The 18,047-nt window shown below is 39.6% G+C and overlaps 1 protein-coding gene across 2 annotated transcripts in view; it reads right to left on the bottom strand.

Annotated features, from left to right (window-relative positions):
• LMO7 (LIM domain 7) overlaps positions 1 to 18,047 on the bottom strand; it is a 96,910-nt gene that overhangs the window by 13,614 nt on the left and 65,249 nt on the right. The window contains exons 14-22 of one of the 2 annotated variants that reach the window (XM_082859714.1): positions 10,095 to 10,209; positions 8,875 to 9,036; positions 7,908 to 8,014; positions 6,610 to 6,670; positions 4,876 to 4,932; positions 2,997 to 3,022; positions 2,010 to 2,114; positions 940 to 1,032; positions 279 to 526 (exon numbers count right to left, since the gene is read on the bottom strand). In XM_082859714.1, coding sequence (XP_082715840.1) covers positions 279 to 526; positions 940 to 1,032; positions 2,010 to 2,114; positions 2,997 to 3,022; positions 4,876 to 4,932; positions 6,610 to 6,670; positions 7,908 to 8,014; positions 8,875 to 9,036; positions 10,095 to 10,209 — 974 coding nt within the window. Of the gene's footprint in view, positions 1 to 278; positions 527 to 939; positions 1,033 to 2,009; positions 2,115 to 2,996; positions 3,023 to 4,875; positions 4,933 to 6,609; positions 6,671 to 7,907; positions 8,096 to 8,874; positions 9,037 to 10,094; positions 10,210 to 18,047 lie in introns of both variants that reach the window. The other variant, XM_082859713.1, reaches the window with a different exon arrangement.

Here is an 18,047-nt window from a genome sequence, read left to right as displayed (position 1 = left end):
AAGGCCGAGATGCAATTCATTCAAGCCATCGGGGCCACGGCGAGGACTCTGGATGATGTTGTAACGTGACAGGGAGCCATGTGGGAACTTTGAGGAGGGAAGTTAGGTGACAGGATCACTGACAGTGAAAAAGGTTCACCTCTGCTTGTGTGGCCCTGCGTGGAGGACGGATAGCAGGGAGCAGGGGGACCAGTTAGCTGTATCCATTCCCCACTTCAGAGGCACCCAAGTCAGATCAACTGAAAAAGCACACGCGCCCTTCGGCCGTGGGGACAGACCTTCTGTACTGGTATATTTGGATAGAAGTTTCCCTCTCTCTCTCCGCCTGGCGCTTCTGCTCGTCTGCCTCTGCCTCTGCCTGGCGCCGCTTCTGCTCCTGGTCTTTCTCTTGCTGCTGCTGCTGCCTCGTTTCCTCCTCTGCCGGGGTTCCTTCGCTGTCAGGTGCCTTGGACTCTTCACCCCGGGTGGCCACAGCAGGCTCCCGTGTGGTCAGAGAAATGCTGTTTGAGTTTAGGACCATTAGCTCCTACGCGACCAGGGAGAAAAGAAACCCATCTGAATCTGTGCATTTCTGTACTATGCACAGATAGGTCTATATTCAGTTTTAAATGATACTTATTGTAGTTGGCCCAGAATTCCACTTGAAATAACGTTAAAAGTTTTATCACTAACAAAAATCACACATGGGTGGTGGAGCTGTAACACAGAAGAGGAAGATGCACTTCGAGCCTAGCGATAGGATTATTTAGTGATACAATAGAGAAGCTAGGAGAAAGGCTGAAACGTCACAGTGAAATTGACAAACCAGAGCCTGGTATTTTCAGAGAACTACACAGGTGAATGTGTGACAAAAGCCAGGTGAAACGGGGTAGCTTCCAGCTTACAGCGAATTTCACCAACAAGGTAGAGAAGTTAGAAGAGGGCGTGGGCCAACACTACCTCATTCAAGTACTTGGAATTCTCTCTCTCAGCCTCCTGCTTAGCCCTCTGCCACTCTTCCCTTAGCTTCTCCTGTTCACGTTGATATTTTTCCTACAAGATGAGATGGCATATTAATTAGTTAACAGGTTAATGATGTTAATCTCTCATTTGCATTTTGCCAGTTCTACCCTCGACCTCCATCTTTAAAGACAGAGATATTGGTTTAACCAATCAGATTTGCACCCCTAAAGTAGATCATAGCTTATACTGAGCTAAAATGCAGACTTGGGAAAGGGCAGACATTCAGAATTGAACCCATATCCACTCTTTACTGTGGCTGTAATTCATCGACGCCCCTAGCTAACTGGAAGGGGCACTGAATTACGGTGCAATGGACCAAGCACACAGTTTATGCAGGTTGAGGTCCTGACAAATCTCTACACCTCTCATGCATAAGAAAATCCATAAAACGATGGTGCCACATACTCTAAAAATATACAAAGGGTCTAATAAATAATTTTAAAAGGAGGACTCTGGAAATTTTCAAAATGGAAAAGTATTTCATAAAAAATGTGCTACAGGGGCTTCCCTGGTGGCGCAGTGGTTAAGAATACGCCTGCCAATGCAGGGGACACGGGTTTGAGCCCTGGTCCGGGAAGATCCCACATGCCACGGAGCGACTAAGCCCCTGCGCCACAACTACTGAGCCTGCGCTCTAGAGCCCGCAAGCCACAACTACTGAGCCCACACGCCACAACTACTGAAGCCCGCGTGCCTAGAGCCCGTGCTCTGCAACAAGAGAAGCCACCGCAACGAGAAGCCCGCGCACTGCGACAAAGAAGTGGCCCCCGCTCGCCACAACTAGAGAAAGCCCGGGCGCAGCAACGAAGACCCAACACAGCCATAAATAAATAAATAAATAAATTTATTTATTTTAAAAAAATGTGCTACATATCAAAAGATTTGTTAATTATGAGGTTATTGGCTTTTAATTTTTTTTAAGTTGCTTCTTAATGTAGGTTGACGCTGAGCAGGAAAAGCTGTTAAAGCAAACTGTGTTCCTGCTGACCCACACTACCCTGCTTTACCTGCAGCAGGCGGTCCTGCTCTTTCTGCCACCTCTCCTGCCGCTTCCGCTCCCCTTCCTGATCCCACGTCCAGCGACTCGGGGCACTGATGGTCGGGACTGGAAGCTGCCAAGTTACAAGAGAAAAGGTGCAAAGCAGAGAAGAATATGTTACTTCATTAAGTCATCTACTGAAGTACTTTTTTTTTTTTTTTTTTTTTGCAGTACGCGGGCATCTCACTGTTGTGGCCTCTCCCGTTGCGGAGCACAGGCTCCGGACGCGCAGGCTCAGCGGCCATGGCTCACGGGCCCAGCCGCTCCGCGGCATGTGGGACCTTCCCGGACTGGGGCACGAACCCATGTCCCCTGCATCGGCAGGCGGACTCTCAACCACTGCGCCACCAGGGAAGCCCTACTGAAGTACTTTTGCATACATAAATTATTCATATCACCCTTGGCCTACGCTGTACTAAAGGAGGGTGGGCTTTATATATCAAAATAGGTCTCTTACACAAATGAACTTATCTACGAAACAGAAACAGAGACTCACAAACATGGAGAACAGACTCGTGGTTGCCAAGGGGGAAGGGGGAAGGGGGCAAGGGGCAGGGGAGGGTTATATTGGGAGTTTGGGATGAGCAGATGCAAACTATTTTATATAGAATGGATAAACAACAAGGTCCCATTGTATAGCACAGGGAACTACTGATATATCCAATATCCTGTTATAAACCATAATGGAAAAAATATGAAAAACAATATGTGTGTATGTATATATATATATATATATATAAAAAACTGAATCACTTTGTTGTACACCAGAAACTAACACAACATTGTAAATCAACTGTACTTCAATTAAAAAAAAAATAGGTCTCTTTATCTTGGAAAGATACTCCTGGATAAACTCTCATGCAGCTTAAAATAACGGTAAGCGACGCTACTGTGTGCTAATTCAGTCCCACCCAGGCCTCCTTGTTTATTCCAAAACCGAATGAATACTACTTACATCAGGCACCACAGAATCGGAACCTCCTATATTACAGCACGTGGGCAAGGAAAGAAAAAGAAAACAATATAAATCTTCATTTCTATGAAATAATTCCTTTCAGAAAGTTGTATCACTAACTGTCTCTATGCCAATATACTAAGTGACATCAGTTTTTTCAAACAACAGTACATTTCTCTCTTTAGTTCCATCTGTTTGTTACTCATCTTCCAAATTCAAAGTCAGTAAAAAGAAGAGAAACAGTGGATGCCAAAGTTTCATCTTATCTCTAGGTGCTAGAGCTGAGATACTGGTGTACTTATTTCTAAGGGTTCAGGGTTCTTTTATTAATAAAGTGGATAGTATTCTCATAACTTGGCCTAATAGAAGAAAAATTGAATTTCAAATATTACAACATCTACCAAACCCAATTTTTCTACTTGCTGCTATTCAATTACATTGTGACAGGTGTAAGTCACATTTTTCAGGCCTTATTGCTAAGGAGCTACTTTTCTGAAATAAGCCACCAACAAACATATTCAAGAAACATTTCCCTTTCCACTCCTATTATTTGAAACACAAAATATTCAGACTTCATGTGTAACCCTATGGGCAGAACGTTATTCTTTTTATTCTTATGGGGCCTACGTAATTGTGTGTGCCTGTATGTAGTACAATGATTATAAACATGTAAGCAAATTTCATAAAAAACACTACCGTGCTGTATTTTTAAATTTTCCTGAAACCTCAGCTGTCAAATAAATTATTCACTTACACAATCAAATTTTTAAGAAAACTGCTTTGAGATTTAAGAAAATATTCTTCCCTAAAATAGTCTGTTGAAGAAAAGTGCGTGAAAATGGAGAAAGAAAAGGAATTGCTTTATTTTAGCCAATTTGAGCTAGGCATATCACACAGTTTCAATTAAATTACCATAGAATAACAAGAGTTGAACAAAAATTATCAAAAACACAAAGGACACTGACACAAATGGACCCTTGTACATGCAGAGCTGGTAAGCTACTTCTATTTACGGTCAAAAAGAAATCTTAATTCGCCAAAAAAGACTACCAATAGATTAACACAAAATACACAAATCCAGTAAGTACCATGTTATAAGGCAAGTTTGGAAATATTTTTGATAATCTTAAAAGTAAGAAATAATAACATTTTAGACACCAACAGCACACCCCTACTGACTGTGCCATTGCATCTCAAATGTTGGATATTACTTTTAAGCCCTTGACTGCAAAGCACAGAGTTCAAACTGCATTCATGAGACAGAGCATTAGACAAACGTGAAAGGGGAGGAAATGCCACATGCACGGCACATTGTAACGCAGCACTGCCCGACTACACCAACAAAGAGAATCTCAAAATGTACTTGTTTACAGATGTGACCAAATTTACAGAGCGGTCCTATTAACACTCCAAAGCCATCATCCCAAAAGCAATCAACAACTCTGTTCTTTATTCAGAGCATTTTCCAAAACCCAAAATTTGACTCTAAAAGTTGGCCAATTGTATGTTGGTGTAATCTACTATTATGCAATTTGTAAGAAGCAGTAAGGCATAAATGAAATTCCTCATTTCTTACTGTCACCCAGTGGCAAGTAGTGTGTGTTTAAACAGCATCTCAATGTTTTTAATTAAAAAAAAAAACAAAAACTTCAGAGGTATACAAAGGACACACAAAGACCCATTACCACAGAGGTAGACCCATGAACTGTAAGAAAAGCCTGATGACCCTAGGGAAAGAATGGAAATGGGTTATGTTGCTTGGTCATAATGATGGCCAAATAGAAGAGGCTCAGTGCCCAGCACCACAGACTATCAGGAAAAGAGTGGAGAGTGGGAACAATTCCATGAAAGTACATGAATTGTTAGCTTGGCAGTTTACCTTGTTCAAAAAATTGTGATCGCCTTTTTAAGTTTTTCAAAGAAATAGGTTCAGAGGCTAGTTGAAAAATACAAACACAAAAAAAAACACATCAATACCATGTCATTCATTTTACTCTCTCACCACTGGAAAACTAAACGATACTTGATACATCTTTCCATTCTGTAGCAATATTATTTTTAAAATGATAAAACTGATTGCCGTAGAAGATAGGGATTATTTCAATGCACAAAGACACACATAGTTTTAGTAGTCTATACTACATTCAAATTAGTAAAAGGAACTAATATTTTGATTAATAAATTTTAGCAGGTAGCATCACAGTTTCAAAGTAGCTGAAGTAACATCTTCCGTGCTAGATTACACCCCTTTAGGGAAGTGGAAATTAAAATGTTTTTGCTCAGGTTAATCAATTCAAAATCTTTTCTAGTACAGGAAGAATTGTTTGTAACTAAGATTTTTCATAGTACTAGTAAGTAAAAAAGGAACTAAAAATAATGGGGAGGAGGACAAGAAAATAAATATCCAGAGAACAATTCTAAAAAAAACCCAAATGCTAAAATTAAAATATTCTTCTAACTAGACTATTTTGCCCTAGTTTCCAAGATCTTATAGCCCCTAACTTTACATAAAGCACATAGAGTTCAATCAGATAAAAAAGAAAATATTCTGTCTTCTACAGATCTGTCACAAGATTATGGCAAATGATTATTATACTTCAGTTTATTCATAAAATGTAAATGTAATTATTATTTGACACTAGTTGATATTTACTTATCTAAACAAAACCCTCAAATGACAGGGCCTGTGTATCGCCCCATAGTCACTAACAAGTGCTCTGCTGAGTCAGACAGAACGGGACCCGCACATCTTAGATTAAAACATCATGAAGAAAAAAGCAGTCAAAGAATGCAATATCAAACAATTAAAATATAGTCACATAATTATCAGAAATTAAATACATAAATAATCAATAAAGGAAGGGAAATTTATAAATTTGGTTTGATTTTGATGTAAGGTATTATGAACTGACAAATGCAGATTCAAAACCACCAAACCACTGAGAAAACCCAGACCTGTGCCTGGCAGTCTAGTTTCATGCTAAGAGAAGCTTCATCCTCTTTGGGTTTCTTTCCCTGCCTATGTGGACCAGATCTTTCTTATTTATTTTGTGTGCCTAAGCTATAGCACACAGCATGTGGTAGCTCAATTATTTGTAGATAGACAGCAGAAGGAAGGGAGTGATGACTCCATAATGCAAAATTTCCCTAGATGCTATGTCTGCTTTTTCATTACAGATGGGCACTTCTGCTAACAACTGTTACTGCCACTGGCATTTCCTTATTACTAGCTGCTTCCAGGCTTGTCCCTTTCACAACATAAAAGGGAGAAAGGAAACCTCGTATTTAACTAAGATTCCCTTTGCCAGCACACCATAGCGAGAAGGCTGATGGCCTCGGGAAAACCAGTCTTTCTTATTTGGATTAGACACACAGGCACTCAAAGCTCCTGGACAGGCTGCCAAAGCTTTGTTTGCAGTTCCTGGACTATTCAACACTGGAACTGAATGCCCTTCCACCTGGCTGCAATTGGATCTATGCGCTAACCTCTGAGTTTCAACTTGCAGTAGATCAGTTTTGCTTTCACTCACAGATATTAATTTTTATAGTAGCAGAACTTGAGTGCAATGACTTCTCCTATATTATAAATGTAAGCTATTATGGTAATGTTTACCTTTTGATTCAAAAGTATTGCTTTCATCACGAATTCCATTAATTTCCTTTGATTCAGTATTCTAGAAAGGATAAAAATGCCAGTTAACAACATTCTCTCCAGTTGGACTTCAAGCTTAAATAATGCATTTCTCATTAGTGAAAATATCTTCTAATGACATGAATTTTTCACAGTATTAATATATTCTTTACAGCCTTTTACATATAATAGAAACATAATTTTTTCATTGTTCTTCAATATTTGTGGAAGAATTAATGACCAACTGTAAGCATGAATAGCTTTAAGTTCAATCAGTCATTAATTTTCCAAGAAACATGATGGGCCAAATAATCATTGGTCCATTCGGTTTATATTTATGAGTAAGCAACACAGTCATATAGGATTCTCTAACATTTAAACTTTTCTTATACAAAGTAGCAGGATCTCCTTATTACATGAAAGGGAGCATCTTGGGATAACAGCCATTATATCTAGGGAGTCAATATAAACACATTTATTTGCAAATTTAAATTTAACTATTACTTTGATAATTAGAAATTTTCTACATTATAATTATTTTAAATCAATTAATGTAACTGTGTATCTCTTAACCACATATGTAAGTCTACCCATCACATTCATCCACACAAGGACTAAAACTGCTTCATGAGGTTTTAAAACTGCACACAATTACTATATCTATTTTACCAGTAAAGACTAAGGAAAGCATAGAAAAGTTATAGTGTATAATTTTACATAATTAACTACTTCACATTCACAAAGGTCTGAGAGAGGGGTATAATGATGAAGGATTGGTAAGAAACACCTGCAGGGACTTTCCTGGTGGTCCAGTGGTTAAGAATCCACCTTCTAGTGCAGGGGATGTGGGTTCGATCCCTGGTCAGGTTACTAAGATCCCACATGCCACGGGGCAACTAAGCCTGCCCATCACAACTACAGAACCCACGCGCTGCAACAAAGAGCCCACCCGCTGCAACTAAGACCTGACACAGCCATAAATAAATAAATAAATAAATAATAAATAAATGTATGTTTAAAAAAAAAATGCTACAAAACATCACTATGGGGTCTTTTGATTTTTTTCATTATATAACTATTACTCTAAATTATTAATGAGTAGTGCCTTACGATTTTCAAAAATATATTTTATTCTCATTACTATAAATTACCTTATTCAATTATCTGTTTTTAAAACAGCATCAAAATTGTTCAAAGAAAGTAGATTCTTTCCCCCCACAAACACACTTCCTATAGTTGCTCTGCTCTACCCAAATACTCCCACTTCTCGAAATACTTACAGAATTCTGAAGGCTTTCTGAGAAATCAGCTGTTATTGATAGATTTGAAGATTTGTCTGAGCTGTAAATTCCAGAAGTTGCATCAATCCACTTTGTTTCAGGTGAACCTATAATTTTGGTAGCCATACTGGTGAGATTGAGGGTTTTATGCCGTGTAAATGGCAGGGAAGGCTGGTCTTTGCCCCAGTCTGATTGGTACACGAAGATCAAGAAATGAGTACACGTAAATGTTGAAGTTGAAAGAACGAAGTACTGAATGTACATATACAAAATACACACACAGAAGACAAACAAGTCAGATAGTGTGTGAAAGAAATGAAGAGTTTAGGCCTTTTACCAACAGATCACCTTCCAAAAACAGAGGGTTAGAGCATGTTAATAGTGAAAAGACTGGCAAATTTGCTGAATCTTTCTGTAAACCAGGACTGGGTATTATATTTTGATATCATAAGTTGGTAGGTCTGGAAGGCTTAACGCCCTTCCCCATCTAACCTCAACAATTAAGCAACACAATAATGAAATGTACATCGAAAGTTCTTCGTGAATGAACAACTGAGATATTGACCTACTGTGCTCTCTCTTAGACCAGTTACAGTCATGATGCTGTAGAGGAAGTGAAACCATGGTGTAATTCTTAATATTCAACATCATCATATGACTTCCAAATGCAGATATAATTACAAGAGCCTTCAGCTGATGTGTGCATTCAAAGCCAGTCCAGCATATAAATCAGTCAATAAATAATGCAGAATTCAGTAAATTTGCTAGTGAAAAGCTTTCAGACAGAACATCCAAAGAAGCATCATTCAAGACTTGTCTCGACATAACCACAAAACATCTTTAAGCCAAAAAATAAAAAAGTGAAACGAAGAGAGAAGAAAACGTTATTGAAGCGAGCTGTTATAACCACTTGCCAAAGACCAGTTCCCAATTTAGAAAGCCAAACACGGTGGTATAACCAACTCACCAGACTTTCCATAGCGCCTGATATCCATTACTAGGTTTCCAGTTTCCTGAGCATTAGCCATGGTTTCCTCCCACTCTTTTGTGTCCTTATGTGAAAACTTAGCGTTGTTGATAGCAATAATTTCATCATCTACCTGTAGCTGAGAAAATTCTGCTGGGCTACCTAAATAAAGCAAAATAAATTAAACTACCAATAAAAAATAAAAACATGTCCTACTAGTCACTGCTTATTTAAATTAAGAGAAAAAATGACCTCTTAATCTCACCTAATCACTTCTCATATTCTTTTCAGGTGCAGGTGAGTCACAAAATTTCTTAAAGTTATCAAATATTTGAGTAGCTACAACATTACAAAGCAACCAAAGGCATTTTTTAATCCTATAGAATGTATCTTCCTTAACGTTTAAAGGGAAATGATAAACCCATCTGTTCAATAAAATTTCTTTATTAACCCCCTAGGAAGAAAATTTTAAATTATTTTTAAATTAAAAATGTGAAATATATATTCCGCTTTAGCTGAGCTTCCAAAGCCAGATGCACTCTAGAATGGAGAAAAAAACAGAGCCGCTTAAAATGGCTTAAAATTACTACTTACCGTTATCTAATTAAAGCAGCCTTGAAGTTTCAAAGAAATAACCAAAGTTCACATGCATTTTTATATAGCTAAAATATGTAAATGAGGAACTCCTCATAAATACAATAGCTTTCGTTTTCATTTTAGGTCTTGTAATATTTTGCTAAGAGTTTCTGGGCTTGATTTGGTGGAGGAGGGGCAGTGCTTTTGTAAAAGTCCCAAAGCATCCTCAGGAGTCCTTGGGCAACAGATACATTAGGACGCTCCAAACATATTGATTATACAGCACCTATGTATCCATCACAAACACAAATGATCAGGGAAAGTTCTTTCTGGCTCTTCAATTTAGCGTTGTTTGTTAGTATTTCCAAATATTAAGCCTGAAGTTTTGATAATTGAAGTCTGTAAAAGTCACAAAATTACGACCCTTCAAAACTAAAATTAACGAGGCAAGATCAAACAATATGTAATTTGTAACTCCAACTATCAGTCTCTGGGAAGAGGATGCGCCTCTTCACTTTACTGCTGCATTTTTCACATGTGTTTTCTCTTCCTCTATCAAATAAACTAATTTCTCTGGGGGCTTTTTGAACAGCACAGGACAACAAAGGAGAAGAAACTTCAGGAGAGCTCAATCTATGATTTACCTGGTTCGACTGATGCTACGAAGATCCTGGAAAAATCCCATTTTACTGTAAATCCAAAGTCAAGGCTGTTCCCAGGCGTCTGGTTTATGCTGATTCTCATATCACTGAACTGATCCTGAAAACAAACATGAAACGGTGGGATCAAGTGTCCCTGGCACCCACGTGGAGGAAAGTCTATCCGTGAAAGAAGGGAGGCTGCACGCAAGGTACACTTGAATTATTTCATGATAAACCGGAAGCTTCATTCTTTTCCCCTTGGGTTTGGTAAAACCTTCACTTACATAAATATCTCTGAGTTTATTATTTTGCTGCTAAAATCAGGGAAATCGTCATATTCATAGATATTTTTCTTCACGTGCATACTATAAATCAGTTGATTTATATTGATAAAGCTTAGGCTTTTGCCCACCATACAGCTGGGTCTAAGTTACAGACCATTTTTTATAACCCAGGAATGAAGCTGAGTGAGATGTGTGTGTGTGTGTGTGTGTGTGTGTGTGTGTACACACACACACACACACACACACAATGGAATTCAGCCATGAGAAAAAGGACATCCTGCCATCTGTGACAATATGGATGAACCTTGAGCACTTTATGCTAAGTGAGGTAAGTCAGACAGAGGAAGACAAGTACGTATGATATCACTTATACGTGTAGTCTAAAAGCCAAACTCATAAAACAGAGAGTAAAGTGGTGGTTACCAGGGGATGGGTGTGAGGGGACAGGGCAGATGTTGTTTAAGGGTACAAACTTCCAGTGAATAGTAAATGAGCCCTAGAGATCTAATACACAGTACTGTGAGTACGAACAATATCTTATTATAATGAAATTTGCTAAGAGACTAGAACTTCCAACCACTAAAAAGAAAGGATAATTATGTAATGTGAGAGATGTTAATTATCACTACAACAGCAGTCACATAACAATATATAAGTGTATCAAATTAACATGCTATACCTTTAAAATTTACACATATCTCAAATACATTGCAATAAAATGGCATCTTTGAAAATGCAAAAAAAGATTTAAATCATTTATTTTTAAAATGTCACAATACTTAAACTACCTCCAACATTCAATATATTTAGCCAAATAATTTTGAGGGGTTCATAGACACAAAATTCAGCTACCAGAATCACTCATCTAGGACTGGTACCACCCCCGAATGGGTATCTGAAAGTTTGGCAAGGCATTTTTGCTTGTCCTACTGCTGCATGAAGGTCGAGCGGTAAAGGCAGAGCTGCTACATTTGCTACAAAATGCAGAACTGGGTCATGCCTGAGGAACCACCCGTAAGATGCCAAGAGGGCCCCACTGAGACACCATGAGCTCCAGGCCACAACCTCCTTGAAGTAACAACAGCCCGCAGGCCCCAGAACTTGGACAACAGGCAGACCTCTATTTTCATCTCCATCCCTACAGTCCACAGCCACAAATTCTCAGTTTCACGGACTTTCTTAGGCCATTTTCCAAAACAAATATTTTAAGTTTTACACTATAGTATACTAGGTCTGTGAAAATTTTAATTAACTTCCATAATTTACATTTTTTGTTTTGGGTAAACAGCAGACATAAAATTCAGCATGTGTTTCCCAGACTAGTGTTTCCAGTTCTTTGATTCATAATTATCAAGAACTTAGACTTAACTGTTTAAAAAGAAAAATTCTTCCTAAAGCCACTTTATTTTCCAGAAAAAGGCCTATAACTCCTCTATTTTAATTTAGCAGTTAAGTCCAGACCTAGGACCAACAGGGCAATTCATGAGTTTTTCTACCTTTAGAACAAGTTTGAAATCTAAGTGACTATACTCTAAGAAACACTGTGATATTATATAAGAATTAGAAGACAAGGAAGGCATTGAATAAAGATCAAGAACTTACTGTATTGTATGGATATGAGCAATTAGTGTTGTAACAATACACACTTGCTCATTTGTTCAACATACATTTATTGTGCATCTATTCTGCGTAAAACACTTGGGAAATAAAGATGAATTAGGCATGGTCCTTGCTCTCAAGAAACAATTACTGACTCTTCAAAGTGGGTATGGAATTTTTTAAGAAAAAACTTGTAGCTAATAATATAGAAACGTTTTCATCAGACATCATGTAAAGCAGTTGAAATATGGGAACCCAGATGTAGACAGTGAGAACAGTCATTAATGATCAGCCTGATGGTTACCAATCTCCAGAGTATATCAAAACTCTGCTATGAATAGAAAAAATTACTGGTTAGTTCTACTCCTTAACCAAAACCACCACACACTTAAATTAGAGATGACTCAATGAAAATAAACAGTCATCTTCACCCCTTTTACCCCACTCTACTCCCCCCGCCAAATTCTGACCTAAAGCCAATTAGAGTGCAGAATCTATTGCTATATAAGGGCACAGAGACAAATGATGGGTTAGAAATTCCAAGACACTAATTGAGGTTTTTTTTATCTTGAAGAATAAGAGACAGGATGGAGTTTTAATAAATAGCTTCAAACTACAATAAAGAATACTTTGTGGGAGAGAGCAAGTGAACATTACCCTTTTCCACCAAACATAGGATAAAAGAGAATGAGCTTAAGCTCTAGATGGCAGAGTGTCACAATTGTATTAGACCAGAAGAACTGTCCTCCAAAGGACTGCTCTTACCTTGGAGATAAATCTCTACTTGAACATAATAAAAAGGCAAATAACCACCTCTCTGAAATAGTTAATAGAGGAGGTCAGCCTTACTGTGGCTACAGCCTGGCAGCCTGTTACGTGGGTCCTGGGAGTGCACACAGGCAAAGGAGAGAGAACCATGTGAGCACTTACAGGACTATTTCTGTCAATGGCCAGGTGGCCTCAGGCATGTCACTGAGTCTTCCAGAGAATTTTCTCTCACAATGACATTAATTTTAAAGCTTTCTGTTTTCAAAACCCTATCTTCCAATGCAGACCATCTCCCTCCCACACCACAGAAAATATTAAAGTAGGTGGTGGCAGTTCAGGGAAAGGGCCCCAGAGGCCCCTCTTGCATGGCCTCCCCACCATGACAGTCTCTCTGGCATCTCTGTGGAATCCTGGGTTCTTGAATTAAATTATCCTTGAGACTTTTTGCAGGTGAATATATCTATGATTATAGTCAAGCATAAACTATTCAACAATGATTAGGATTTCTACTTCCTTATTTTTCTTTGCAAGATATATGCCATGTGAGTATTCTACAAAGGGTCCATGTTTCAGAAGATGACACTGTGGGAATTTCCTTTTGAACTGGATGGAACCAGAAATATAAATTATTGGGAGAAATCTAGATTCTTGATGACTGATAAAGAACTATCCCAAGTGGTTACAGTTGCCTATTCTGGGAAAGATAAAATACAGTTACCAACATATCAGCATCTAAAATAAAAATAACTTCCCTTAATTTAGGTACAACTTAAACAGAAATATACACTTAAATCTGAGATTTTAAAATAATGACATGGTGATCTGGCATAGCAATGGTAAGATTTATTTTTATGAGATCTGATGAATTAAGATTCTCGTATCAACACAGATGGGAATCAATAAACAACAGGGTCAATCAGATGGCCATTCTCCTCAAACTTTTTCAATTAGATAAACATGTTCCCTTAAAGAAAGCCTACTTAAGTTGATAAAACCAAATAACAGTGAAAGTAGATTCAGGCTGTAAAATCACAAATAACAGAGGAAATATATAATCTTTGATTTTTGTTACACGGCTCTTCAGTTTCTTTTTTCAGGGTCTTAGTGGAACGAGAACATTAGTGAGTAGCCCTCAACTCATGGTGCAGCTCTGGCACTGGAGCCACTCTCCTTCACCAAAGATGCGCCTATACCTACTTGTTTCCCCTCTCCATTATCCGTTCCAAAGAAGCAGGTGGTGTTTCCAGCTCTACCACTTGAGTCAACCCATTCCCCAGCTTAGCTCTTACCTACCAAATCCATTTTCGGCCCTCATGCCATCAGGCACTACAAACTATTCTTGCTTACGGGAAACGGTCTCCCAAGTCACCCATTATTCCACTTTCTCCTGCCTTTTTCCTCTATCCCTCTGGCCACCTCTCAGCTTCATTAGTGTGTTCCTCTTTATTCTATTTTCTCTTTGTTGCTCTTCTTCACCCCTAGTCAGTCTCCCACCTTCCTGACCACATGTTTTCCTGAGTCAACCTCATGCATTGTCATCAACTACTATCTACGCCCAACATACTCAGAATTAAATTCATTAGCTTCCCCCCCAAACCTGCTCTTCCACCTCTTGCTTTTCACATGTTGGTTAATCACATCACTGTCTAACCAGATACCCAAGCTAGAAACATCAGGTTCTTTCTGGGCCTCTTTCCCCTTCCTTCCCCTAAGTGCTCCCCACACAACCTCTACACAATGGTCAAGCACCACAAGCACCACCACACACATGCACTTAATAAAGTGTCAGTAAGTCCACAAGCCATAAATCCATCTGGAACCATCCCATCCTTCCATTCTCCTTCAGGCTCTCATCTGAACTCAGGTCACGGTTTCCCCTCTAACTTGCTGTGGGTCACCTCCTAACTGGCTCTCTTGCCTCCAGCACTTCTTTCCCCCCATCTTGCTCACATCTGCCAGAACTTCAGTTATAGAAAATACCAATTATTATATCATACCCTGTTTTAAAATTGCTGGTAGCTCCTTATTGCCTGCTGGGTAGAGTTTGAAGTCTGCACCTCAGAATTAGATTCAGTTCGGGTAAGTTTTGATAAGTATCTACCTTTCCTCAAAATAATTTTAAGAATGATTTTCTCTTTATGAACCAGAAGATATTTCAGTCCATATTGGCTCTAAAATTCTAGAGACATGGCCAAGTTAAATTAAGTCACCATTTGGTGTTTTAAGGCAGTTCTCAAATTTAAGCATGTCACATTTCAAAAAAAAATCGGGGTCGGAGAAGTTGCAAATGTGGCCTAAGCATTTAACTAGCCTAGGGTGTGTTACATAACTTTCAATTCTCAAGTATTTCACTGGTGAAAGTGAGTATAATACCACCTACTTTGCTAGGTTATTGAGAGAATTAAATGAAACATTTTAAAAGGTGCCAAGCCACATGGTTGATGCCCAGTAATTATCTTCTTTTTCCCATGGAAACAATGTGATACATGGTAATATATGCTGGTTAGGCAGTTTCCAGATCAACTAAAGAAAATCCTATTTAACTCTCACACATGTAGCTCTAAAGCTAATAGAACTCGGTCAGCATTCAACGTATAATTACAGATCCAGGCACCGTACTAACAGTGAGCACAACAGGCTTGCTTCCTACCCTTAGATAGGGTAGGGGTCTAGTGAAGGTGACAAGCAGGTAAAATGCACAGGAGGTAGATGTGATAAGGTAAACCCTGGGTACTCTTAAAAGAGGTACTCTCGTAGACTTGGGCATTAGGAAGTGTAAAAATCTTCCTTCCTTCCACATGTATCATCCTATTTCTGGGTTCTGATTTAAAAATCTGGGGCAAAGGTCCTGAAATGTGGATTTGGATGAGATTTGGGGGCAGAAGGCTTGGACAAGACAAAACAAAACAAAACCCTGTATGCAACACCAATTTGGGGGAAAAGCCACATCTGTGAGGCAGCTGGAGCGGGACAGAGGACTCTGGGAGTCCCACTGCCTCCCCTTGTTCGGGTGCCCCAAGAATTGCCCTGGCAGCCCAGTCTGGCAGGGGAGGCTGGAAAAGAAGCAGTACCATAAGAGAAGTCTGTGAGAAAAGGGAAGAGAGAGAAACAGAACTCCAGACTAGCAATGGAGGTGAGAAAGAAACTCCTGGGCAGATTTTAAACGAGGTCATTTAAGTTCGTCCCTCATTAAGTCTTTGCTTCTTTATGCCATGAACTCCCTTCTTACCACAATTCTGTGAGAGGCTCCTAGCCCATCTCTGTCCCCAGATTTCGCCTCCTTCAAATAATTCTATATAGCATCACAGTGCTCACATTCCTAAAACACTCCTTAATCTTAAAGAACCTATAAAGACCTAAATTACCTGCTGAATCAAGTTCATACTTCAGTCTAGTAATCAAGGCCTTGAATGTAATTCAAGTCAATAAATACTTAAGTGCCAACTATGGGTAAAGGCTATGGAGGGTATAAACAACACCAGAGAAGGAGAAACGAACATATGGAAAAGGAAGCATTCAGTGAATGAAACTTGCAAGGGTAGGAAGTTCAGTTCCAACAAGGGGGAGGCGATCTCTTGATCCATGAAGGAACCGAGCCTCCTGTGCTTTGAAGGAACAGGAGAACTTCAAAATACAGAGATGGGTGAAATGAACATTTTTAAATAGGGCAACAATAAGAATAAAAATATATATGATGTGTTCATGAAAGTATAGGGTATGTTCCAGAAATATCAGGCAGACTCATGTGGCTAGATATCACCTACTTCCGCTCTCTTTCTCACAACACAGGGCAGTGAAGGCAATCCTGAGACAAACTAACTGAGTTCAAATCCTGACTCCACCACTCGCTATGCTGCATGGCCTTGGGCAAGTAACATGACCACTTCATGCCTCCATTTTCATGGCTACAAAACAGCAATAAGAGGGTCACTGTGAGGATTAAATAAAATAATGCCTTGCGAAGCCTGGTCGGCATAGCAGCTACTCAGTAAACATCAGCCGTTTCAGCACTACAAAGGGAGTTTGGGAACAGTCGTGAGAGACCTCGGTGTTCCCCTGAGTGCTTTGAACTTCACTGAACAGACCACAGCATGCCACTGGGGGCTTTGAAGCAGAGAAATTACCCAGTCCAGCCCGGCATCATGCAGATTAATCTGGTGCCAGCCTTGTGTAGAATGCACAAAGACGTGACTATTTACTAAGTGTTTGCACGGACGAGGGAAAGGGCTGGAATTAGGGTAGCGGAAGCAGGGATAGAAAAGGGTAACAACATCAAGGGAGATGCTGTAGGAAGAAATGAAAGGACACTGCCAGCACAAGTGTGAGTAAGGAAGAGGACCTGAAGAACACTATTCTACAAAGCTACCAAGACGTCTACCTGAAACTAATATAATATTGTAAATCAAGTACGCTTCAATTAAAAGAGAAAGACATCGGGCTTCTCTGGTGGCGTAGTGGTTGAGAGTCCGCCTGCCGATGCAGGGGACACGGGTTCGTGCTCCGGTCCGGGAAGATCCCACATGCTGTGGAGCGGCTGGACCCGTGAGCCATGGCCGCTGAGCCTGCGCTCCGCAACGGGAGAGGCCACAAGAGTGAGAGGCCCGCGTACCACAAAAAAAAAAAAAAAAGAGAGAGAAAGACATCTAGATGTTCAGCCAGACACCATGTTTTATTTTTCTGAACTCCTAGAACTAGGTAGTTTGGAGGAGTGTTGCATATGCCCTGGCCATACTGGTCCTAGGCTGTTTTGTGCCTTCCCAGCCCTTTTCCCAAGTCAGTCAGCTCCTTCTCAGTGACAAGAGCAGGGTGATGCTACATAAGCTACTTTCCTCAGAATGCAGACGTGGACACACCAAGCATCTCAGGGATAGGCAAGTCACTGTACGATATATACATTTGTTCAAGAATTCCAATTGCTCCACTTATTAAGTCAAGCCTAATTTTGCCTGGTAGCATTCCATTTCAAGTTGGGTGACTAAAGAGCATAAATCCACTAATGATAAAACCTGAAACCACACCATGTTAACTCACATTCCTCTGAACTGCTCTAACCTGGAAGCCACACCCACACCCTGTTTTTCTTAATCCACTGATGCAGCTAGTCAACTGCCACCCTGAAGGAGTTACCACCACTGAGCACACAGTACAATAATCAGGCTGTTTCGTGGGATTTGCTATTTGAAAAGGCGAAGGCAAACAGGCAAGTCCATAAAACAAAAGACACCTTGCTTCTCTCTTTATTATTCATCCATGGTACCTTATGTTCCCCAAGCATAACAGAGGCTACAGTCCTCATCCACTGAGA

Source organism: Leucopleurus acutus, assembly GCF_964270905.1.
Source record: "Leucopleurus acutus genome assembly, chromosome: 18".
Lineage (NCBI taxonomy): Eukaryota > Metazoa > Chordata > Mammalia > Artiodactyla > Delphinidae > Leucopleurus > Leucopleurus acutus.
This window is presented reverse-complemented; position numbering and strand designations above follow the sequence as displayed.